The sequence below is a fragment of the Notechis scutatus genome, chromosome 1, assembly GCF_049901735.1.
Source record: "Notechis scutatus isolate UNSWTSFEM ecotype Mainland chromosome 1, rNotScu1.2, whole genome shotgun sequence".
In the NCBI taxonomy this organism is placed as follows: domain Eukaryota; kingdom Metazoa; phylum Chordata; class Lepidosauria; order Squamata; family Elapidae; genus Notechis; species Notechis scutatus.
Window position 1 is genome coordinate 230,239,147 of NC_142009.1, and position 24,581 is coordinate 230,263,727.

Genomic DNA, 24,581 nt, shown 5'->3' on the forward strand with positions numbered 1-24,581 from the left:
TGCCACTGGCAGATCCTAGTTTATAAGATGTATGTAACATCTGACAAAGCTTTGGAAGTCAAGTATTTGATCTGTCTTGCATCCAGGTCAAAAAGGCCATGGAGAGGAGTTCCCCAGGGCCGGAGGGGAAGAGACATGCCTGCAGCAGCCTTAGAGGCCAAAGGTTGGGCAGATCTCAGCACCTGACAGTGTTCTCAGCCTCAATGGTGATGGAATATGCTACATGAGCATTATGGCATAAGTTGTATTGAGACAAGAAACTTGCTTTAAAACTGGAACAGCTCAAGATCATTCTAAGCTGCTTCAGCTGTTATCTGGGGATGGGAGAAAGACAATATCATGAGGACATAAACAAATACATGGTTTACATGGGCAAGTTTCATGACAGAGTAAGGGAAATGTGATGCTAAAGCGCAGATTCTGTCATCCTGCAGTAAATAAAAATTATTCTCTGGGACCTTTAATTAATAACATTGTGCCTTCAAGTCAATATTATCTGCTGGATAAGTCCCTGAAGTTTTTTTGGTAATAGTTTTGCTTGCCATTCCCATCTTCCTAATGCTGTGACCAAACCTTTAGATATTTATGTACTGTATATATCTTAGGGCTATAAGACTATGCCCCTGTTTATATTGGAAGTGATCCCTCTTTCAAACCATATTCAGGAACCGGAAGAGGAATCCCTCTGCTCCAGGCTTAGAATAGAATAGAATAGAATTCTTTATTGGCCAAGTGTGATTGGACACACGAGGAATTTGTCTTGGTGCAAATGCTGTCAGTATACATAAAACAAAAGATACATTCGTCAAGAGTCAAGAATCATAAGGTACAACACTTAGTGATAGTCATAGGGTACAATGAGCAATCAAATCATACTAGGAAACAGTCAATATAAATCGTAAGGATACAAGCGACAAAGTTACAGTCATACAATCACAAGTAGGAGGGGATGGGTGAGAAGATTAACAGTAGTGTAGACTTTGTAATAGTTGAACAGTGTTGAGGGAATTATTTGTTTAGCAGAGTGATGGCTTAGCAACTTTATAGTAATTCAAGCTTCCCCAACACCAAGGGACAGGCAAGTTGTCCTAAAGTTAACAATTTAAATGATCAATTCAATTCAATTCAATGTAATATGATTAATTTAAAGTTAATGGTTTTATTTACAGTATATTCGGGATTCCATAAATTAATTAAAAGAAGTATTGTGGGAATATACAGCAGTTCTGTCTCTTGAACGTGTGAGTCACATTTGTATTTGAAAGAGTCAGATAAAAGCTAGTAGCTGGCAAAATATTTAGTCTATTCAAATGGTAATAAAAATAAATTGGAAATTTAGGGTGGTAGTTGGAAAAGTGAGGGTGGTAGATTATCACCACAATATTCATGATACTGGGTTACACTTGCACCCTTCTTAAAGGTGGGTAAAAGCAGGCAAGAATTCTTGTACTTTTTTTTTGTAAAAAAGGGAATTACAACAAGTACAGCTTGCCATGGAATTTACATTTGCTGAAATCCCCTTTTTACAATTGTTGATAAATCCGAGGAGCCCAATTCTCTTTTAAACGTGATCTCAATTGTACTGCAGAAGTTTTCTCTTGTTCTTACCATGTATTTGCAAAGCAGTGGAAAATCTGAGAAATGAGTAATGGGGTTGAGCTTGACTCATTTTAAGGTGAAGTGTTATGTTTTGCTTTTGAACTTACTTGGTTCCTTGAAAATCTTTCATGTAATAGTTGCCATAACATACAGTTCTTTTTCAGGATCTCAAAGAAGTATTAATAGATGAATACCCAATTGAGTCACTTAAAATGGGGTCTTAGGTTTGTTTTAAACTCTCTCCCCCTTCTGTAATGGAAAAATAAATTCTCTGTTCAGAATAAATCATTCACATTTGGTTTACATGCATAAAAATTAGTTAAAATGGGAGGATTTGGCTACAAAACAGTTCATCTTTGATTGTACAGCTGTCTTAACATTCACTTTATTTAATCCTCAGAAAAGTTTACATCACTGCCCATTCAAGCAAACTTTGAACATCTATATGTCATAGTTAAAAAATCCTGGCACTTGGCCAGGGCTTGGAATTGGAATCGGGGGCAAAGCCCAGTGATTTGGCGGAAGGAAGATTTGGAAGAATGGTTTCTGTATGTCTGATGAACACCTGTTGCTTGGGGCTATCCAAGGCGTTAGACTCTTAATTCCCAACCTGGTACATGTGGGAACCTCCATGGCACCTTAGGATTTTAAAGATATTGCAACCCAGTGTGGTTCAGTGATTTGTCTATTATGGGAGAGCAATCCTTTTTTTCTTTGCATGATCCATGGGGCCTCTCTGAGGTCATTAGAATAGGTTTTTCTTTAGGTACCACCAGCTCATCTCATCTTCTCATTTGTTCTCCTAGGTTGTAGAATGAACTTTCTGTAAAATACCAGAGACTGGCCTTCTTTGGAGGTTCTTAAGTAGCCTTCAAAACTCATAAGTTGAGCTTTTAATAATATTTTCAAATGGCTTTAATGCAAGTTCTGTATTGAGGTTAATGTTTTGTTTTAAAATTGTTTAAATACTTTTCCTCAATATTAATATGTGGCTGGGAAATTATTTCATCCATCTATCCTCCATGTCCATAGATAGCAGACTTTTAAAGAATCCCTCTATTTTTCTTCTGTATGTGCATAAATAAGAATAGCTTTCTTTTATGCCTAAGATAACAGCTGCATACAATACTAGCCTTGTAGCATAGGCAGTGCTACAAGAAAAAAAGCAGTTTCTGCTAGACAAGTAGCTTTTTCACATATTAGTACCCATTTGAATCAATGAAAGGAAGCTTTCCAGTGAAAACTGTAGGATGCTGGTAATTCTGCAGGATGCCAACCATCTTTTCGGTCTATAGAGAACAGATGCAGACTTTGACAATAGTCCAGAGGGAATTGATGCAGCTTTCTTCAATTCCACACCCTTGAGCTTTGATGACTTTCTGCTCCCATGCTCTTAGCCAGCAAAACTCGCACTGGTTGGGGGTGATGGGAGATAAATTCATCTGGGAAGCCCTAAATTGGGGAAGATTACAGTATAGCGTACATTTGTGCACTGATAGAAATTATTAGAAGATACTGGTGGTCTTCTAGTCTATTACCAACTGTGGCTAATCCTGCTTAGCCAACCTTGCCTGTATTTAGCAGCTAGGTTCTGCCACCTGTTGAGACAAGTATTTCATAGTTCCAGCCCAGCTTGGGTTTGCATTCGTGTGCTTGTGTGTGTGTTTTCCCCAATGCTCTAGACTTTTTAAGGTATTGCCTGCTTTGCTGTGTTGAGGGGATTAGGTTAGATATTTTAGATGAAATAAATTATATACCTCCACGCCCATCGTCTTGCCAGTTGAAAGGACACTAAACAAGATAAAAGCATTTTGCAGATGCTCAGCAGCTAAGCTGGGTGTCCCTTTTGCTGATCTAGGCATGCCCGGACCCTAGAATGGTTTGCTCAAATAGAAGCATACTCTTTGTCATCTCAGTAACACTTGCACACAATAACCCATCTTCCCTAGATAAATTGTAGCTTGTACAATACTCGTTCAACTATTTCATTCCCTGGGCAGTGAGACTTCCAGCCCATTCCTGCTTCCATTCCTGCTTTGTTTTAAGTTTTTGCACCAGAAATCCATCTGTTTCTTATCCTGGTTCTACTTACACAGAAGTAAGTTCTAATCCCATAGAGGGAAGTATAGAATTGAGAATTGAGAATAGTTTGAATAACTATGTACAGGACAGGGCAGTTAGTCTAACATGTTTTTAGGATGTAGGATGTTGACATTCATCACTTTCTGGGTGTTTATAAGGGCCAGTCTACTCCAAATACTACCAATCATTCATGATGGCAGAAGAGCAGACAATCCCCTGACATTAGAGAGTCTGCTTATTTAGAAAACTAAGCATATTGCCTGCCTAGGTTTCTGTTCAATCCTAGTCATTTCAGTAGAGCTTGTTTTATGTGCTCCGAATTACACTGGAAAGTTGAAAAGTATCTTGGCTTTTTAAAAAAATAAATAAAATCTCCCAACCCTTATGTAGAGATATTTAAAAAAACACCTGTCCAGAGTCTGATGCTTTTGTGGCTCTTTTGAGTATGGGTCAGTCTAATTTGGTAGAAATACAAAAAAGAACTTTTTTTAAAAAACAAATTTTATTCAGTTTTTCACATTAAAAAAAAAAAATCTCTTTTTAGTGGACAACATATTTCCGGGTCATCACCTTTACATACAAATATGACAGCAATTATACATTCATATATGCATACTTAATTCTATTATTACCTTTTCCATTCCAAATTTTCAGTAAGGACAGAAACAAACACGTTAATTCTAGCCTCTTTCATTAATCTCAATCGAAATATATTTTTGTTTCATTTCAATTATTTCAAATATAATCCTTTAATATCTATTTTAAAAATAAAGATAAACAATATGTGTTTGCCTAATAATAATAATAATAATAATAATAATAATAATAATAATAATAAGTTACCAATGTATCTCCTTGCTTTTAATAGTCCATATTAACATATTAATTTAGTTGGTTCTTTAGTCTGTCATATTCCCTTTCCATTACACATTCTTTTTATAAATTCTAGATTAATACAAATTTTAACACTAAAAAAAAACAACAAGTATAGGTTTCCCCCCTTTTACTGTTTTGAGTGTGACACCTCAATGATTAAAATATACCTTTATTCCCTCATCTTGATTCCCAATAAACCATTATTTTTAAGAAGTTACAATAATAATCATTACATCTTTTCATTTGGATTCCGCAGCATATTTTCCCTGCTTGATTTTTAATAAGAGTTATCAGTATCTATATTACCCTATTTTCTAAATATTTTTAATTGCAGAAATATTCTTATTACCCCTTGTCACCCTGCAGAATCCCCTTTTTAATTCATCAACCATTATCTCTGAAAAAACAATTTCTTTTCAACATTTTACTATTTCCATATTTCTTTATTTCATGCACCTGTTTCTTACTGCTTCTCCTTCCCCTCTTTTCCCCATATCTTTTCTCATTCCGGTTTATATCCTTCTCTTTCTTAATATCTTCTTTTCCCCTTTTCTGCTGGGTCTTTCTGCCTTTCCTGACTTCACAGGTATTCCCCCTTTTGTCTCTGAGCCAGTAGCATGGCTGACCCAGGAATTCTGGGAATGGAAGTCCACAAGTTGTAAAGTTGTCATAGTTGCCTACCCCTGGCATAGATTGCTATAATAGTCATCAGGAGTCAGGCTCAGCTCAGAACAGATTTTTTAAAAATGCACTGAAAACTAGTTTGCTTTGGCTAGATCACGTCCATGTTTCTGATCAGGATCTCTCTGGGTAGTACACTAGTGAGTAAAAAATGCTTTCTTGAATGAGTCAGAACATATTTCATCCTCTGCAGGTTTTTTTTGGATGCTTCTCTTCCCCCTTAGATGGGATTTCTCTGGAGAAAAGCATCTGTGCTCTGAAATTAATGGTTGGAGAAAGAACATGTAAGCAGCTAGGAAAGGGGTGTGTGTGAATCTCTACCTTTTGTTTTCATTTCATTTCAGGGCAGGGAGGAGCTTAAAGTGCCCAAATATTTTCTAAGGTTTGGGTGGAGGAGAGGAAGCGGCACGCTGCTGAAATTATGAAATTGCTAGCTTCCAGGCATGCTTTTCTATTGCTTGGATATAGTAAATAAAATGGAAGAATTCAGTTTAAGATCTACTTGTATATTCTTTCTGTTAAAAGCCTTCCCAGGCTGTGTTTCAAAAGTGTTGGTTTAATAGGAAACAGGCTGGAGGGGAGGGCTTGGTTAGCCACACCTCCCATCCTTTTACTGTATATCTGCCTGGCCGAGAGCAGCATGCTTCCTAACCCCACAACTCCGGAGGACAGATCAATGTGAATTCTTTCATTCACCACTCACTGCAGCGCACTTCCCCATAGCAACTTTTGAATGGCTCGAGTAATAGTCAGTGTTTGGCTTCTGCTGGTGCTCCTCTGCTGCTTAGCCAATGCCCAGGGCTGGAGGAATTGGTTTTGGAGCAATTCAAAAGAAACCACGCTGTCTCCCACAAGAGCTGCCGAGGCTGAAGATGAGACAAGCCAGGACCCTTCCACACCTGCAGCTACTGCCAGCCAAGATGCCCCCTTTGAAAGTACTACTGATCCTGAGCCCAGGGGGAAAGCGGGGACCATATTTACCCTGAAGCAACCGGACTTTACTCCAACCATCCCAGTCCCTGCAGCAGCAACATCTCCTTCCCAGGAAGAAGGCAGAGGAAGGAATATTACAGGAGTGGGAGTGGAGATCCTTAGTGTGGCTGAAGGCATTCAGAATTTGGTTCAGCTTTTGGATGAAAAGACAACCAACAGGACGGAGGGGACCGAGGTACCTACCACAACCAAGGCCAGAGCATCACCCAACCCTGTTATGGAACCAGGGAGTATCCAGAACATTACTGCTAACTTAACAGGCGACATACAGACCTCCCTGAAAACGAAGAAGCCAGAGGGGGCAACAAAGCTTGCTCGTCTGTGGAACAAAGACTTGGCTCTTCTGTGGAACAAGACGCGCGCCTTCCCGAAGAAACCTGGGAAACCCCGGCAAGGTAGTGCCTCTTTCTCATTTTCACCTGATGGTCATTTCAGTGGCACCATGTTGGTTTTTCAAGAATCTCCAGAAGAGGGGCAAGAAGTTGCTTTCACTCCCCCAGCAACAAGGGCAGCCTGGGGCACTTTCTCCAAAAAACAAGGGATTTTGTCCACTGCAAAAGCTTTGAAATTGCAGGCTAACAGCAGCAGCAGCAGCAGCAGCTTGCATGCAGGAATGCCGTCCAAGGTGGTGGGTACTTTAGAGAGCTGGGTTCTGCCTTATGTTACAAATCCCAGCCAGCCTGTCTCCAAAGGCAGCGGAGCACACCTCAGCTTTAAAAGCCACCCCTTCTTTAAACATTTTGGGATAGGAGTAGCTGGTGCAAAAACAAACCATTCTAGAGGTTCGGTTTCTAATTCCAGTGCAACTAATGTTATGGATTCCCCCCCTGCCAATAACTCTGACTCTCTTAAGTTTCTACTAACCTACGCTGTGCAACATAGCAATAGCAGTTCAGGGCTTCCTTCCTTCTTACCTGGATTGACTCCATCGGCTGGCCAGTGCTTGCCCTTACCGACCAAATTGTCGTATTGCAACCACCTGGGCACGAAGCATTTCCGAGTGCCAAATTATTTGCACCATGGCAGCGAGGAGGAAGTTTGGGCTGCTTTGCATGAGTGGGAGGGGCTTCTTAAATCTCGGTGTCACCGCTACTTGGAGTGGTTTCTCTGCTTGCTACTGGTACCTGGGTGCAATGCTTCTCTCCCGGTCACACCACCACCCTGCCGGGGGTTTTGTGAGGCCCTGAAAGATCTGTGTTGGACTCACTGGAAAGAGGGGCACCTTCCAATATCCTGTGAATCTCTCCCAGAGGAGGACGGTCCATATTCATGTGTATTTGTAAATGTTTCAGCAGGTAATAAGGCAAGGCTAAATCGTCTCTTTTCCATTCTTTCCCATCGCCAGGTAAGCTCATTTTGTAATAAATCCTGAAATGAAAAAAAAGAAAAGATCCACTCCATCTACGTGGACACAGGCAAAGGGTCTGAAAAGAAGGAGAAAGAGAGATAGCCACCATTCCTCCCTTCTTGAAAGATGATGTCCAGGCTTTATAGTGCCAAAGCAAGCATCGTTTTAATGTGAACTTCTTAATATGTCAGGGTTTCCAAATTGGGGTGCTCTTCTGATGTATAAACTTCAGTTCCCCAAATTCCTGGCCAGCACTGCCATTGCTGAGAATTCCGGGGGTTGGAAGTCCACAAGAGACAGGGCATCCAGGTTGGGAAAGGCTGCATTCTTCTATAATCATGATAGATTGCTTGGCAACCAGGAGAAAATGACCATCAGTAGTACGGGCAAAGAAGGAGGCAGTATTTGTCAAGGCTAGGAATTCTCTTTGTCATGGCTAAGACCAAGACTATTGCCTACACCCTTGATTCTGTAGAGTGGTGGCAAAGCAGCACTAACTCACAGGAAGGACCACGTGTTTCATTCATCAGTTTTTCTTTACCTCAGCAACTCTGAGATGTGTGAAGTCAATAGCTGTGCTGGCTGAGGAATTCTGGGAACTGAAGTCCATACATCTCAGTTGCCAAGGTTGACAAACACTGTATTGGATTAACATGCTGTTATTTTGTGGACCTCAGACAGTTTTGCCACCAAAGTTGTCAAAGGCTCTAGATGTAATCTTGGACTTTCAAGTGAAAAATGAACATATAAGGGGGACAGCATGTTAAAAATCAGGGTTTGTGATTCTTTGGATATGTGGGCAACATAGAGGAAGAACTTAAGTTCCTCCTCTGCTTTGATCAAAGTGGCTCAGGAATCAGTGGATTGCCATTAACAGGATTTTTCCTCCATTGCTTTGGGCAGAGGCGCCTTCTTATCATAAGAATATAGTCACAGAAGAACATATGTGATGATAAGCAGAAAGACTTTTCTTTAAAAATGCTTTGCAAGAAGCAATATGATAAGACAATCTTCTGGGGTTGGAAAGGTAGTTGATTGTGTGTCTGTCTGCGCGCATGCACATTTGTACACAAAAGAGGAAGAAAAAAGCATGGCTGCAGGAATTCTAACCGACAACCAGTGTAATATAATTTTGATTTTTTAAAATAATAGTATTCTTTAAAATTACAATTGCAACAACAGTGTAATGCAATTTTCAGAGTTGCACACATGGAACAATTCTTTGTTTCATTTCATTTTTGTACTCATTTTCAATTGTAGCATAATGCTTTTCGATTTATCCTTGTTAAAATGAGTACTGAAACAGTATTCCAATCCAAACTGTAGTTTAGAATTTCAAAAAATGCCTCCTATTAAACAGGTAAATATTTCCTAAAGCCCTTCTTTTCCTAGTCACCTGATCCTGGGTGTTTCCACATCTCCTATATCTTGGAGTTTCTTTTCACCATGTGCAGAAGCTGTAAGTTTCAGAAAACAAGTTCCTACAAGACAAGAATATTTCTTGGTGTGCCTGTGAAATCTCAGATTTCTGCTGGCAAAGAATATTCCACACTCTCTCAAAGATTCATCCAGAACATTTGTTTGGCAGTAGATTGAGGACAGACAAAAAGAAATATTTCATGCAACATGTAATTAATCTAGGATATAGAATATCTGGTCACAGGATGTTACAATAGCTGCTGTTGGCTTCAACAGTTTTTTCTTACTGATAAATCTATCCCTCCTAAACCTGTACAATGACAGCTATTCATCCTAATTATATAGGGGCATCCATGCTTAGAATCACTCTGCTTGGAGGTAGACAATAATCTGGAATTGAAAGTCATTTGAGATAGCTTTCCCTTCCTGTGATATTGATAGATATATGTTTTTTTTTGGCCCACTCATCAAAGGGAGTTTTGCAAGTTATTGAAACAATGGCAAGATCTGTTTATCAGAGATGAAAGATAGATGACTACACACACTATGATCAAACATTCTTCTTTGAAAAAGTGCTTTCCGTTCTCTGAAAAAGAAAAACTCTTGTCACTGATTAGCAAACTCTGGGGGCAAAAAAGAGGTGGCTGTTACCAATGTGACTTGCTTGAGATTTCCCAAGAAAGTTTAATTGCCTAGGCAATAGGATGAGAGTGACTGATGCTTGTTACATTCTTCAGTCTTTGTAGGTGTACAAAAAAGATGCTCCCCCCCCCCCAAGTTTAAAAATAATTTGAAGCAAAAATAATATACTTTCTAAACTAAGGAAACTTGAAGGCTGAGCTTGTCGAAGACACAAAGCACATTTTTTCATAGGTGTAAACCTGTCAGATTCAGGGACTTCCTATTGATATAAACTTCAATCGAATTTAAGGGATCATTTTCCCTTTTGATACTAATTAAATCCAGATTGGTTTAACCTCATCAAATTTGTTTCATCCTTTTCCTCCAGGTCTTAGTGAAGTCAGATGATACTGCCTCTTAAATTTAGAACAGATAGTGGGAAGATTCAAATCCTACACTAATCTGTAATATGTTTTTTTAGAGTGTATTATATGAATCTAGTCACTGAGGTTTGCAAACCATAGTTTGTAGGTTAGTATGACATAAGAATTGAGTTTCAAATTCAGAAAAGAGTCATTTTAAATTAACGTGTTCTGCAGACCTCTATTTAAATGAATACATTTTAATTCAACAGTTGTGTGTTGCACAGCAAGTAGTTGAGCAACTCCAGATTCCTATAAAACCAAGCACACACACACACACACACACACACACACACACACACACACACACTTTTATCAAGAACTGCATACTGAAGGTTGGCTGGTGATGAAGGTTGGCTGGTGTATGAACAACTATATTTTAGTCTTGCCTGTCACAGTGATTTGTGTACTTCCTTCAGAGGAAGCAGCCAAACTGATAGAAAATCTGCCTTAGAGATAATTTCACTTCAAACTTCTCATTTTTATCTGTGGCCACACTTTGCTTGAAAAGCCAAGGCCTTTGTGTAAGACCTTCTTCATCTGTCAGATTCTGATTGTACTCTTGATTAGATCATTAGAGATTTATGTGGGTGTTAATTTCATCTGTGGTGTCTCGATTGGTCTGGAAAGAGTGCAGAGAGAAGCAATAAAGAAGATGAGGGGCTTGGAGGCTAAATCCTAAGAACAACACTTAAAGAAACTTGGGAAGTTTAGCTTATAGAAGAGAAAGCTAAAGGGAACATGAGAGCGGTCTTTCTGTGCATGAAGAAATGTTAGAGAAGAGGAAAAATATTTATTCTCCTTAGCACCTGAGGAGAAGAGAAGTACATGTAGGTGGAAGCCCTTCAATGAGAGATCCAAACTGGAACTCAGGAGGAATTGTCCGACTGTGACTGTTTTCCAAAGCATTGGAGCAGTCTGCCTCCTGAAGTTGTGGGTGCTTCATCACTGGAGGTTTTCAAGAAGAGCCTGGCAGCCATTTGTCCAGAAGGCTATGGCGATTCCTGAACTGGGCAGGAGCTGGACTGGAAAACTCTTTAAGGTCCTTTCCAACTCTAGGTTTTTATGATTATAATCCTATTAACATTTAATAGATCCCATCAAAACAGTACACAAATATATGCAAGCTCTTCACTGCTCTAGAAGCTCTTCATCAAATAAGAAGTTACAAACTCCAGAGGACAGAGAAGAATCAGGGCGAAATTGCACTGTGGGAAAAGATAGATATTATAAAATTAATAGACTTGCTAGAAACGGATGCTGTGTGTGTGAATTAGGTTACAGCTAGCAATTAGGGAGAATGCGTTGGAATCGTTAAGGCATCAGGCTAGAAACCAGGAGACTGAATTCTTGTCCTGTCTTAGACACAAAGCCCCGTGGGTGACTTTGGGCCGGTCATTCTCTCTCAACCCTAGGAAGAAGGCAATGGCAAACTACTTGTGAAAAAACTTGCCAAGAAAGCTGCAGGGACTTGTCCAGGCAGTCTCCAAAAATTGGATATGATTGAATGGAAGGTGCAAAAAAAGCAATTCGGAATGAAAAATAATGGCTAATTGTACTGAAAACAAAAATGCCACTTTTTAATCAAAGCATCATGCAATCTTTTGAGACAATTCAAACATCACAGAGAACCTGGCTTGAATGTATCTAGGCAATTGTTCACTCCATATCTAATGCTGTGTTTAAATGCCTGCAGGACACACCCATCAATAACAGTCAGGGTGCATTGGAAGTTTCTAATGCCTAATTTGTTGCTTTGCATTTGCATTATGTATGCAAGAGGTAATTGGCATCTCCTGCTTTGTCTGCTCTTTCTTCTCGCTGCTGCCATAGCTCTTCTTTCTATGCTTTCTATGGTTGTTTCAAGTGTGTTTTCCGGGCCAGAGATTACTAGCAGTCACTCGGTTCTCTATATTTATCTGTCAAGTATAGGAAGACATTTGTGGCTCAAATTTTTTGGAGATCCTTTGTTTGCCACATAATCTTCCAGGCTTCTTTTTTTATTTTCCTTTAATTATAATAATATTGCAATATTAACACATTATTATACCATTTTCCTACATTGATCTAATAATGGATCATTTAAAATAGAGTATTGTTGGGGAAAAATACACTCTTCACATTAGATCATCCTTATTTTTTCCTGGATGGGAAAGATAAATCTATTTTAGTCACAGGCATCTTGCCTATAAAAACCATTGTTTTCCTGGCTGGGATTTTTTTTAATGTTCTGATGGTTGGTGAAGCCTGTCTTAAGGGCTGCGATCAGTCTCTATTGAGAAAGGCACCTCCTGACAATGTTATTTATGCCCAAGAACCTTTTCCCTCAAGAGGCTATGAATGCACCTCCTTCTCTTCAATGTGCTTCTAAATGCTTTCCCTCCAGGTAAGAGAAGGGTGGTTCCTGGCATCATTCCAGGCTGGGAAATATTTACAGGAACGGCAGAAATCCAAATGCCAAAAGAACAATGGGGGGGGGGGCATCTGAGCTCCCCCGGGTCTCATCTTCAGAAAGAGGGGGTTGAATTTTTCCACCTCTTCCTTTCCCTTGACAAATTCCCCCCCTGAGTGGAGAATTTGGCCCCATGTTCTTCTACGTGGCCTTTCAAAGCTTAGAGAGAATGGCTGGAATAAAGCAGCTCTGTTTTTCCATGGCTGAGAAGAGGCTCACACACAGGGGTGGGCTTCAAACATTTTAGCAAAGGGTTCTCTGCCCAGTTGCTGAATGGGCGTGGTGATGGTGGGCATGGCCTAGTCGGCCTCTTGTACCACGGCGGGGGAGGGGGCGTTTTTGCCTTCCCCGGGCTCTTGAGCCTCCGGGAGGGCAAAAACAACCTCCCTGGGCTCCAGAGACTCTCTGGAAGCCAGAAACAGGCCCATTTCTGGCCTTCTCGAACTTCTGGGAGGCCTGTTTTTTGCCCTCCCTGAGCCTCCACTCACACCTTGCATTTACCTGCATCCAAAACAGGCCACGTGGGGACTCCTGGGCAGGGACGGGTGGCCGGGGCCAGCCAGGAATGGGATTTGGGGGTTCTCCGAACTTCACAGAATCTTAGCTAGGGGCTCTCCCGAACCCCTTGGGGGTCGGAACCCCCAGCAGCCCACCTCTGCTCACACTCAGGATCATTGAAGCTCAGGATTTCATAACCTGGTCCCGTGCATTTAAGACATGAATGTGGACTGCCATGAGATTTCTGAAGGTTTCAGTCCCCCAAACATCTGGCAGTTGCCAAGATGGAAGTTGCTGCTCTGATATCACAGCAGGCAAAACCTTGGTGGCCTCTTCTGGTTTTAAAGTGTCAAGAGTGGCCTTGGGGAATGCGATGCATATCTCTTGCCAGCTTTTAATAAATACTATATTTATCGTTCAGTTACAGTGATTTTAGCTTTCATGGATTAAAACTCCTATATTTTCCAATACTATATTAGCTTTTTGAAGGTTTTTTCCCCTTTTAGGTACTGTGCAGAATAAATTAGATACTATGCCGAGTAAAATTTTGGGTAGAATTGAAAGTAATTTCATTGACAGTTGCTCCACTCTCTTTTGACTTGCTGCCTCGTGACAAAATATTTTCTTTTTGTTGGTTTGTTTGTGGATCATTAACTTCCACAGGTTGTGTGCTAGGGTCAAAATGTGCTTTGTGGGTTTAGGTTCATTTTAGTTCATGGGACTGATGTGTTTATCAAATAGGACACAAATGGATAAAAAATTTCATCATAGTCGAAAAATAAAACAGTTGTTGCACCTTATTCCTCAGCATCGGTGGCAGCTATAGCATGTTGGGGTATGTTGTATGGACAGAGAAATGGGATCAACTATGTCTAGAGGCTTATAGACTATGTCAAGAATAGACATCTTGATCTCTTCTACAGGTTTTAGACTACATCTCTTGAAAGCCCCTTCCAGCCTTCCCAATAGTCAAGAGTTCTGGAAATTGTAATGAAAAATATTCTAAAGATTACCAGCATATCTAATAAGTATTAGCTGAACCAGCAGTCTTCAAATTTTCCATATGTTTCCATACTTTTGAGCAGGCTCCAAACTTTCCATACATTTGAATGGTTGGCATGATTCCTCTTAAGTCAAGCTCAACATTCATATCGCCAAATAATTTAAAGACAGGGAATCAGGGTGAGATCAGCTAAAACCTAATCTAAGTAGCAAATATTGTGTGTGTGTGTGTGTGTGTGTGTGTGTGTGTGTGTGTCCAAGATTCCATTTATTTATTAACAGATTTATAAAGCTGCCCATCTTGCAAAACATAACTCTGGGCAGTGTACAAACAAAATAACAAAGCCACAATCACAGATTTTTTTAAATAAAACCATAAATAATAAAACAAAAATAAAACAAAAAAGAACCTCAAGATAGCAGTTTATTCCACTTTCCAAAGCCAGGGTAGATTTATAAATAGTTCATGAGCCCTAATATTGCTACTTACTATTCTTTAATTTTTCAATGTAACCACTTTTGTCTGAAATATTTGCCAGTTTCCTGCACATTCCTTCCTTCCTTCCTTCCTTCCTTCCTTCCTTCCTTCCTTCCTTCCTTCCTTCCTTCCTTCCTTCCTTCCTTCTTTCTTTCTTTCTTTCTTTCTTTCTTTCTTTCTTTCTTTCTTTCTTTCTTTCTTTCTTTCTTTCTTTCTTTCTTTCTTTCTTTCTTCAATGCCATAGGGATTCTAGCCCAGCACAGAGATCCTTCTAGAGTTCTCAACTGCAGAGAAAATGTTCTGGCTCTTCTCTTGAGAAATAATGCACACCAACAAATGCTCCCTCTCCTTCAGTCACTTTTTGACTCCAGAAATAGGGCTCTAGCAAACCACTTTCTTTCCCAGTTTCCTCTTCATATAAAATGTTTTATATTGTGTGGGGGTTTAATTGCTCTTCATCCCATAACATTTTTCTTGTAATTTATTATCTGAAACACAGTAAGCCAGTTGTCACCATTTCCAAGATTTGAGTCATCTTTGTGTTGAAAAATCTTGGGAGATGCCGTAGGAACTAAAGGGGAAGCTTTCTGCTCATTAGTAGTGGCTGTGACATCTATGAACCACAAGAGAAATTTTGTTCATTATGAGCCGCTGCTAGTACACCAATACCCCATTTGACTTGTAATGTTACTTGCCAAAGCAGCCTATTGGAGCTACATTAATTTGAAACATAATTCATGTGGGAATGTGGCTCCTTTGTCTGCCTTTTCAGTGTTGGCATTCGTATAGCTGGGACTGAGGGACCAGTTGGGCTACAGATGCTACTTAGAGTACATGTTTTGAACCAATACAGATAATATTGTCCCCCGTTTGGTGGACCAGTTTTTCTTCCCCTTTTAATATTTGCATGGACTCTCCATCAGATATATTTGCTCACCTGGTGTTTGACCCCCTGGATCTCTTCAGTTGTCAGTTAGTCAGTAGGATTGTAGGAGCCAGACTTTAGGATTGTAGGAACTTACAGTAGGAGGCTATGAGTGCTAATCCTGTTGAGCATGAAAGCCGTCTGGATGATTTTGGGCTAGTCTCTCTCGCTCAGCCCAACCCACCTCACAGGGTTATTGTTCTGGGGAAAATAAAAGGAGGAAAGAACAGTAGCTATGTTCTCCACCTTGAGTTACTTATAAAAGTGAGATAAAAAGATATATAAAAAATGAAATAAATAAAAAATTAGCACCGTGCTGCAACCGCAACAAAAGAATTAAGCAGCAAAGGTTTTCTCTCTGCCTTTGAGGTATGAATTCACAGCCAGCGTTCTTCTCTTGAAAAGCTAGATTTTCACATAATATTTTAGAACAGGGGTCTCCAACCTTGGCAACTTTAAGACTTATGGACTTCAACTCCCAGAGTTCCTCAGCCAGCAAAGTCCACAAGTCTTAAAGTTGCCAAGGTTGGTGACCCCTGTTTCAGAAGACTTAGATATACTGGAATTTAGATAGATACTAAATCCAGGTGTAATACAGGACTGCCGAGTCAAAGGACATCCATTCAGTGTAGCGTTTCCCCCACAATGCATAAGCACAAATAGATGCTTTTCTTCTTATCAGGAGTTTACTTACCTTAATAATTTAGAACATCTGGCATTTCCCCTCTTTTTCTTTCTTTTTGTGGCACCAATTCAGGACAAAGCATTTGCATCATGCTTCAAACTTGCTGGCATTCATGGCTTGTAATTTTTACAGCTGTCTGGAGGATATAGCATAATACACTATTGTAGTCAACAGTACTAGGAGAAAGGCCTCTTTGGTCAAGTCTGGACATGAATCCAGTTTGTGCAATCTGTTTCATTAAGAGCAACGTGATTATCTGATGAATCCAATGTTCTTGTTCTTCTCTTTCTACCTCCTGCCATTGTAACTACAAATACATCAGGGTCTCTTAACAAATGAAACCATTCTATTTTGAACCATTTGTCCTGTTGCTAGTTCTGTAAAAATAACAGCAATCCACACACACAATCTGAGTTGCCAAGTGCCTCATGAGAAAATGCTGTGCCTTTCATACGGACCCTTGACAGAGTCTGGCTGGGCTTATTGGAGAGAGGATTGCCTTAACTGAAATAACTTTGCTTAAGACAATCATGTGCATATAATACAATTGTGTTACACAATTGTTTATCATAGCATTTTCCCATATTACATACCGTATATTAGCTTTGGTCAGTTGGTCAAGTCAGTTGGTTGAGAGGCTAAGGCAAGGGCCTTCAAACTTGGCAAGTTTAAGACTTGTGGACTTCAACTCCCAGAATTCCTGAGCTAACATGGCTGAAGAAGGAATTCTGGGAGTTGAAGTCCACAAGTCTTAAAGCTGTCAAGTTTGAAGACCTCTGGGCTAAGGCATCAGATTAGAAACTAGGAGAGTGTGAGTTCTAGTCCCACCTTAGACATGAAACCAGATGTGGGACCTTGTGCCAGTCATTCTCTCTCACCCTTAGCAAGGAGGTAATAGCAAACCACTTGCGAAAAGCCTTGCAAAGAAAACTTCAGGGACTACAGCCCAGGCAACCGCTAGGAGTCAGTACTGAAATAGAGCCCCCAAAAAAAAAAAAGTTAGCATTGGTCTTTACTTTGGTTATCTTGAAATATTTCTTCTTGTTTTAAGAAGAGGTATGAAGTGATTATATGACAAGCTGAAGTGGTGAAGAACTTAGGATGGTGGTCTGGCACTGCAGAGACCCAGGTTCAAGTCAGTCCTCAGCCACAGAAACTTTCTGGGTGACTTTGGGTGGGCTGCTCTTTCTTGGCCAAGGAATATACCGTATTTAGGTTTATAGAACCATGTGTTGCAGACTTGTGTAGGAAATTTTAAAAAGATGGATAATTGCACTAATTGCAGTGAGCACAGAGCTCTTGAACAGATTTATAAGAAGAACTTCCAATGTTATATATGTTGACCAGCATTGAAAATACAAAACAAGAACTTACGGTACACGGGATATAGATTTCTGTAGACAGGAGAAGGTATGTTTTGGCTAGGAGTATATCTGAAAATTTGAACGTATAAGGAGGTGAGCCCAGGCCAACCAGACCAGGTAATGTTACCAGAAGACAAATTGGTAAGTATGATCCTCTGCCACCTTCTTCTGCTCCAACCAGGCATCCTGGTCTTGCCATCTCCCAGGCAGCACTAGGTAGAACACTGAATTGCAACCACCATCAGCACCACTATGGAGTACAGTACTGTGAGGCCAGATCCACTCTTTTAAATAAGATGACAGTAAAGACTAAGAAGAAATAAAAAGAAGGGGTGGAGGGTAGAAATAAAATGTGAAGTGGGTGACAAACTAAACATCTTTGAGAATTTGCACTAATGGATGACATGTTGCCGATATCTGCTGAAGGCAACAGCCTTGCAAATAAATTCCTTTTATGAAGCATATTTGCAAACTGTCCAGAATCCATGCAATTATATACACAGCTGTTTTGGGCTCACCAGGAAGTCAAGTTTCCTTCCATCCATTTATTCTGGTCAAGATGTAACTTAATATCAGGAAAAGAGAGGAAGCTCATTATTCCATCAACAACACATACCCAAAACCCTTTCATGTGAAGACCATTCCTACTGAAGACCACTGCAGTTATTGGTGGGTGGGTGGGAGAGCCACTCAGTTGCACTGGGAGAATCAGTGAGCTAAGGTGTGAAAGCTTCCTCCAAATTGTTTTCTCAATATTGGTTCTTTGGATCTGCTGAAAACAATGTTGAGAACAGCCATCCCTTTCCTACCAGCAGGTCAGTAGAGAAAAACAACAGGTACAGATAATCCTCTACTTACAACCATTTTTTTTTTGGGTAAATTTTATTTGAGTTTTCACAAAAAAAAAAAAAATACAAATAAAACATCTTTTTTGAAAGTAGCGTAATCCCGGGTTACATTTCTTCGTACAGACACAAATTCAATTTCATGCTCATTTTTATGTTCTATTCCATATCTTATTACTGTTTTACATTTTCTGCATAGCTTCTCCCCTCTTTTAATTTTCTCAATTTTATTTTAATTATCTCGTCTCAATTCAAATCATTATATTTATATTTTTTGTCTGTCCTGTTTCAATTATCTATATCTTTTCTCATTAAACAAAGTTTCTCCTGTAGTTACTGATTGGAGTATGACGCCTTTATATCTTTTAAGTTTATCCATTTAACTCTTATTTAGGCTTCAATATATACCCTAAAGTTATAACATTCAATATAATACATAACTTCCATTCGGATTCTGCTTGGTACATTCTTAAAATACACACTATATTCTTAAAAAAAGAAAAAAAAAATTATAAATATATGTAATTAAAACAACACATTCCATTCCAATTCAATTCTATAATTAATATTAATATTCATTAAAATCTTAACTTCTTTAACATTACTTTTCAATTAAATATCATACTTCTATAGGAACAATTATAAGCTTCCCATAATTAATTCCCCCCCTTCACTTATATTTTATAAAACATTAACTAATTAAAATGTTCCCGTCCCTTCCTAATTCAATTTTCTCATTTATTTTATTTCACTTATTTTATTAACAAACATTTCACTAAATTACACTAACTATTTTATCCCTCATTTTAATCATACATTGTTTCCAATTTTCTAAAGTTATTTCTATTACTAATATAACAATACAATCTTATGTACCTTTACAGAATTCCTTTTTCAGTTACATTTTCACCCATTATCTCTAAATAGGTCCTGTTTCTCTATATCTTGTTCCGGTCCTTTGTAACTTCTTTTCCTTTCCTTCTTCCCTCTCTTCTTCTCTCTCCCCTTTTTACCCCCTTGTCTCTCTACCTCTATTTCTCTCTTCTGTATTCCCCACTTCTGTTGCTTTCCAGTATTATACTTATTTTTCGAATTATTTTTCTTTTCTTTGGTTGTTTTTTTAAGTCTTAAATTCTCCATTCTCTTTCCCCCCTTTCCTTTTTCTTCCCCACATAGAATTACTTGTTCATTAAAGATGGCTTCTTCTTTGTCCCAGTCTTCTTGTTTTGCAGACGTTTCTTGTTGTTTCTCATAGTTCCAAATCTCCATTTCTAAGAATTGAAAAACGAAGCCAAAAGAACCCCTCCCTTCTTGTGCATCTTCTTTGTACTTTTTAAGTTCCATTTTCATCCAGAAGTAGTGCCATTGTATAAATTTTTAAACAACCACCCAATTAATTTTAGTCATTCAAATGCAATAACCAAGAATCCAAAGATCACCAAGTAATCCAAATACACGCAAGCTGTTTCTTTTTACTCTTTTTTTTCACTTTCTCTTCCTGGGGTTCTACTGTTTAGTTACAAAATTTCAGTTAAATGTATCTTTTAGAAGTCTTGTTTAAGTTTTACTGTAGATTCTTTTTAATTCCAGGCAGTCTCCTCCCTCTTTCCAGATCCTGCCCTTTTATTCTTTTTCTCTCCCTTCCTGCTTATAAAAAAAATTTTTAGTGTCCAGAAATCTTTATTATCCCTTTAACATTTTGTTTTATTTTTAGCTTAATTGCCTGTTGATGTCAAAGCGGATTTTTCCGATTTCTTATTTAAGTCTCTTAGTTGTCAGTATAGGGAAAGGGAGAGAAGAAAAAAAAAAAAACCAAACCTTTCCCTTTTCATTTTCCTTCGCTGCTTCCGAGTCTTCTTTGGAGTGATGTTATTTTTTTGTAAGTTTAAATTCCAGGGTACCTTAGTTATTGCTTTTGCAATTTAACCCGGTCAGCCAAAACTTTCACTTCTTATCTTCCTTCTGCACATTCTTTTCCGGTTGAGTTCTTCTTTGAGGTGGCCATTTCTGACCACCGCTGCTACCGCCTTCGGGAAAGGGAGTAATGGCCAGCTGAGGAGGAGAGATGTGGCTCTCCTCAACCCTGCTGGCAGTCTCCCCCCTCTTCACCACCTCTACGGGGTGCCTTAGCCCCAAAACCAGCCGGCTTGGGGCGCTCCAGCGGCGAGCCCAGACCGAAACCACGCACGATCGCGGATTTCTGTCTGTCGCCGAAGGAACTCAAACCGGAAGCCACAACCATTTCTTTAGTGATCATTGCAACAGCATTGAAAAAAAATGACTTAGGTCTGGTCCTTGCACTTAAGAGTGTCATAGCATCCCCACTGTCACATGATCAAAATCCAAGCGCTTGGCAACCAGCATGTGTTACAAAGGTTGCAGCATCCTGGGGTCATGTGATTGCCATTGGCAGCCTTCCCAGCCACCTTCCAACAAGAAAAATCAATGGGGGAAAGCTGGATTTGCCTAGCAAATGCCTGATCCACTTAACAACTGTGGCAAAAACAATCGTAAAATTGAGCACAACTCACTTAACTGCCTTACTTAGCAATGGAAATTCTGATTCCAACTGTGGAGATAGCAATAGCAATAGCACTTAGACTTATATACCACTTCACAGTGCTTTACAGCCCTCTCTAAGCAGTTTACAGAGTCAGCCTCTTGCCCCCAACAATCTGGGTCCTCATTTTACCGACCTCAGAAGGATGGAAGGCTGAGTCAACTTTGAGCCGGTTAGGATCGAACTCCTGGAGTGAGCAGTGAGTTAGCCTGCAATACTGCATTCTAACCACTGCACCACCATGGCTTTATGATATGTTGAGGGCTACCTGTATTCTGAAGCCTTGAAAGCCAAGGGACAGTACCCAAGTGTTATAAGTGGGCCATGGATTGCCCACTCGTACGTAAATGGAATCGGACTCTAGAGACATTGCACTGAACTGGAGACATCCCGAGTAAACGCCCTGTTGGTTACTTGGCTTCCCTCATCAAGGATTTTCTCATCATGCTTGATTGCCCTGGAATTAGCAGGGCTTTACAAAGGCTTGGGAAATCATCCGAGCATGGGACTGGGTTCCTAAGGCTAGAACAGAATAAGGAAGAGTAAGTTATTTTGCTCTTGCAACTCTTGGACGCTCAAAGCTATTTAGATACTTAATTCCTAACTTCCTGGAAAATTTTATTAATTTTCAGTCTAGGCCTCAAAGCTGTGGAATAGAGCTAGAAGGAACTATCTGAATGATTGTACAATAAACTTCTTTCATAAACTGTGATTAGAAATTAAATTGCATATCTTCATATACCTCTCCATGGGTGGGAATAATAAAAAGCCTGGATACTTGTAAGATGGAGTTAGGCAACCTTGTGCCTTCCAGATGATTTGGGCTATGCCCCTCCATCAACCCTGAGCAGTGATGAAGGATTACCGTATGGGAATTAGGACTCGGAACTTTACAACTCACAAATTACATCTTGGGACAACATAAATGACATTAAAGTTTGGACAGAGATCACCAAGATAGTGCTCTCTTTTAATATAAGGAAGAATATTGTGACATCAGAAAAGCTAACCCATTAATTACACCATATAACTTCATGAATTACAACCCACTTAATCCAATAAAAAGATGGAGCAAGAGCCATTTTGGTGCTGTCGTTTATACCTTTAAATGCCAAGAAAAATTTGTTCTTTGATCCTTCGTATGTTGTGATTTCTCTCCTTTTATATGTTATCTAATCTACTTTGCTTATTTGGTTGATGTTTTAGATTTCCATATGCTGCATCAGTTTGCATTAATATGTATAACAGAGGTTTTAGGATACACAGAACTCAAGTTGATTTTCCAATTTAAAGGAGCTCCACAGGCTTTACAGTTGGGGAAGGGTCTCTGTTTGCTACCCAGGGGAGTCTTGGCCAACTGGGACAGAGAAATTAGCTCTCTGATGTTCTCACACAGTCTAAAGGTCAAGGCAGTCATGTGAGTTGACCTTTGCTTGTCTGTGTGGTAGCTGAATACTGGCAGGCGTTATTAGGAAGATAGCTAGCTACTTTGGGAACTCTATTTTGGGGTGGGGGATATATAAAAGGGAACAAACATCTGGCAATCTCTTTTGATTGCTCATCTTTTAGGAGCCATTAATCTCCCTGGTGGTGATGGGTGACTCATAACTAACAAGGGTTATCTTTGTTCACAGTACAGACCCTGATCTGGGGTCAAAGGGGAGGCAGCCCTGGAGCAATGTTGGGTGTCCCTTAGCTCTTTTCCTGTGGGCTGTAGGTCTGTCAGCCTCCATTTACAGTGCTTGTGTGGGAGTGAAAGATTGTGGACTGCACATTTTATCTTTCTTAAATGCAGCTTTTCTGTTTAGTTTTGAGTATCCTATGCATCCAAACATAACATCTGCAAAGGCCAAATGGCAACATTTGTGGACTTGAAAGAATTAGGACTTGTTTGTTTATTTAAAAGGGGAAAAAACTGATTCAGTGTTCACTATCTTAATTTCAGGAGGGACCAGAAGGCTTTTGGTTGACACCTAAGATCAAGATCTCCAAGCTTTGCCAGTTTTTATCTAAACACTTACCACATGGCTGGGTTTTACTGGCCAAGCATTTTTTGGCGTTTGTTAGATGAATGTCTTTTGCAGATTGTAAAGCTTGTGGGTGCACTAAAATGAAAATGTACACAGTCTGTTGATTAGTTAATGAGTCATTGACTTTAGACGTTGAAGTTAATATTTCTCTCAAAAAAAAATACAGTAAAAGATGGCATTACTAGAGAGAAAATTTGCTTCTTAACCAAAAGGCAAAGATCATAACCCTGTTTTATGTAGTTAGAATCTCTTTTTAATGGTAGCAGTTTTCTTCAGGATATGAGAAGATATAATTATCTAATTATAATTAGATCATGACCTTTTTTTTAAAAAAACATTTTTCATATATAAAAAGACCATATCTAAGAGAATCACTGAAGTTGCCAATTTAACCCTTGATTTAATTTGATTACTCTATGAGTAAGAATAATATCCCAATGTCTCAATTCATAAATGCTTTAAGTTATGGAAAACATATTCTTATTCATGCAGTAATGTACTTGAGAAAAGGCACCATATTTTTATTCCTCAAATACTCTATTTCTTTTGATTCAGATACTGAATTTTAACATCACCAAGAAGGTGGATTTTAGGGTTGCTTATTTGATTCTTGATTTCTCTCTGCAAAATTATTTAGCACAATAATCAATTCTGGGTTTTCAATTTGAGACACATTTTGATTTATATTGTTGGTTTTTTCCTCACCTCTAACCTAGTCCAGGATAGTTTTCACATTGTAATTGTGTCCGGTTTTGTAACAATTTTATTTTTAAAGGGTGTTTTAAATCATGCCTAAAATGCATGCAATGGATAATAACGATTATAATATTTAGACTTTCATTTTTTAAAAATAGAGATGTTTAGTTGCATCAGTTGGCTCTAGCTTGTTTGCCTAACATGTATTGAGAGGGGGGGGAGACTCTCACCAGCTGTATGAGTGATTTAGAAAAGATGAAGAATTATGCCAGAAATATAATAATTTATTGTGTAGGGTCAACATATAAATATCCCAGTGTTCTGCTGGTGTTGCTAAATGAATTATTACTGGATAAGAAGTGACCAGCCTGTCTCGTGAGAAACTTGATGTTCTTCATAAATATTTCATTTTCCAAAATAAAAATATACAATTATACTGGGAAGCATGGAATGCCGATTGAGGCAGCTTTCCCAGGGAGGGAAATGGAATGGAATTTATTAGGAGGGGATAGTAAGGGAGCAGCAGTGTGGGTGTGGGTTCAGTATAATCATAATCAACCCTTTCAATGTTTTTTGTGCTTAACATTAAGTAGGCCTGCTTGATCAAATGGACATTCATTATCTCTTTTATTCATGTAGCCGATTCCTGCATAAATCTGTGTAAGATTATAAATTGAATATGGAACAATATTTTGCGGCTGGGTTTGCTTAATCTTCCTTCCCAATCCACGGTCATTAGCTCTCAAAGGAACATAGCAGGTTGCATAGACAGAACAGCACATCACTCCCACTGTTCAATTCCTGTGCAATATGTTATTCCAGGGTAATGTTGAAGTATTGTGTAACCCATCAACCTACCCAGGAACACCACAGCACCAATCACCGTGACTATTGTGATATATAAATGGAATGAACAATAATGGCCCTAGTATTGGCCACTCTTGCTACAATTGGTGACATTTCCACATACATGTTTCCTGATGGGACCATGGACCCAATAGCAGC

The 24,581-nt window shown here is 39.2% G+C and overlaps 1 protein-coding gene and 1 long non-coding RNA gene across 6 annotated transcripts in view; one reads left to right on the top strand and one right to left on the bottom strand.

Annotated features, from left to right (window-relative positions):
• Positions 1–703: 703 nt before the first annotated feature.
• Positions 704–7,252, bottom strand: LOC148133247 (uncharacterized). The gene is made up of 3 exons (XR_015746608.1): positions 7,146–7,252; positions 3,357–3,483; positions 704–1,848 (listed from the first exon to the last, which is right to left on the bottom strand). It is a non-coding gene; the product is annotated as an uncharacterized LOC148133247 (long non-coding RNA).
• Positions 5,851–24,581, top strand: part of COL18A1 (collagen type XVIII alpha 1 chain) — a 98,023-nt gene continuing 79,292 nt past the window's right edge. For 2 of the 5 annotated variants that reach the window (XM_026685364.2, XM_087950578.1), the window contains exon 1: positions 5,851–6,626. In XM_026685364.2, coding sequence (XP_026541149.2) covers positions 5,972–6,626 — 655 coding nt within the window. In that variant the 5' untranslated portion in view covers positions 5,851–5,971. Of the gene's footprint in view, positions 7,527–24,581 lie in introns of all 5 variants that reach the window. The other 3 variants (XM_087950576.1, XM_087950575.1, XM_026685363.2) reach the window with 2 other exon arrangements.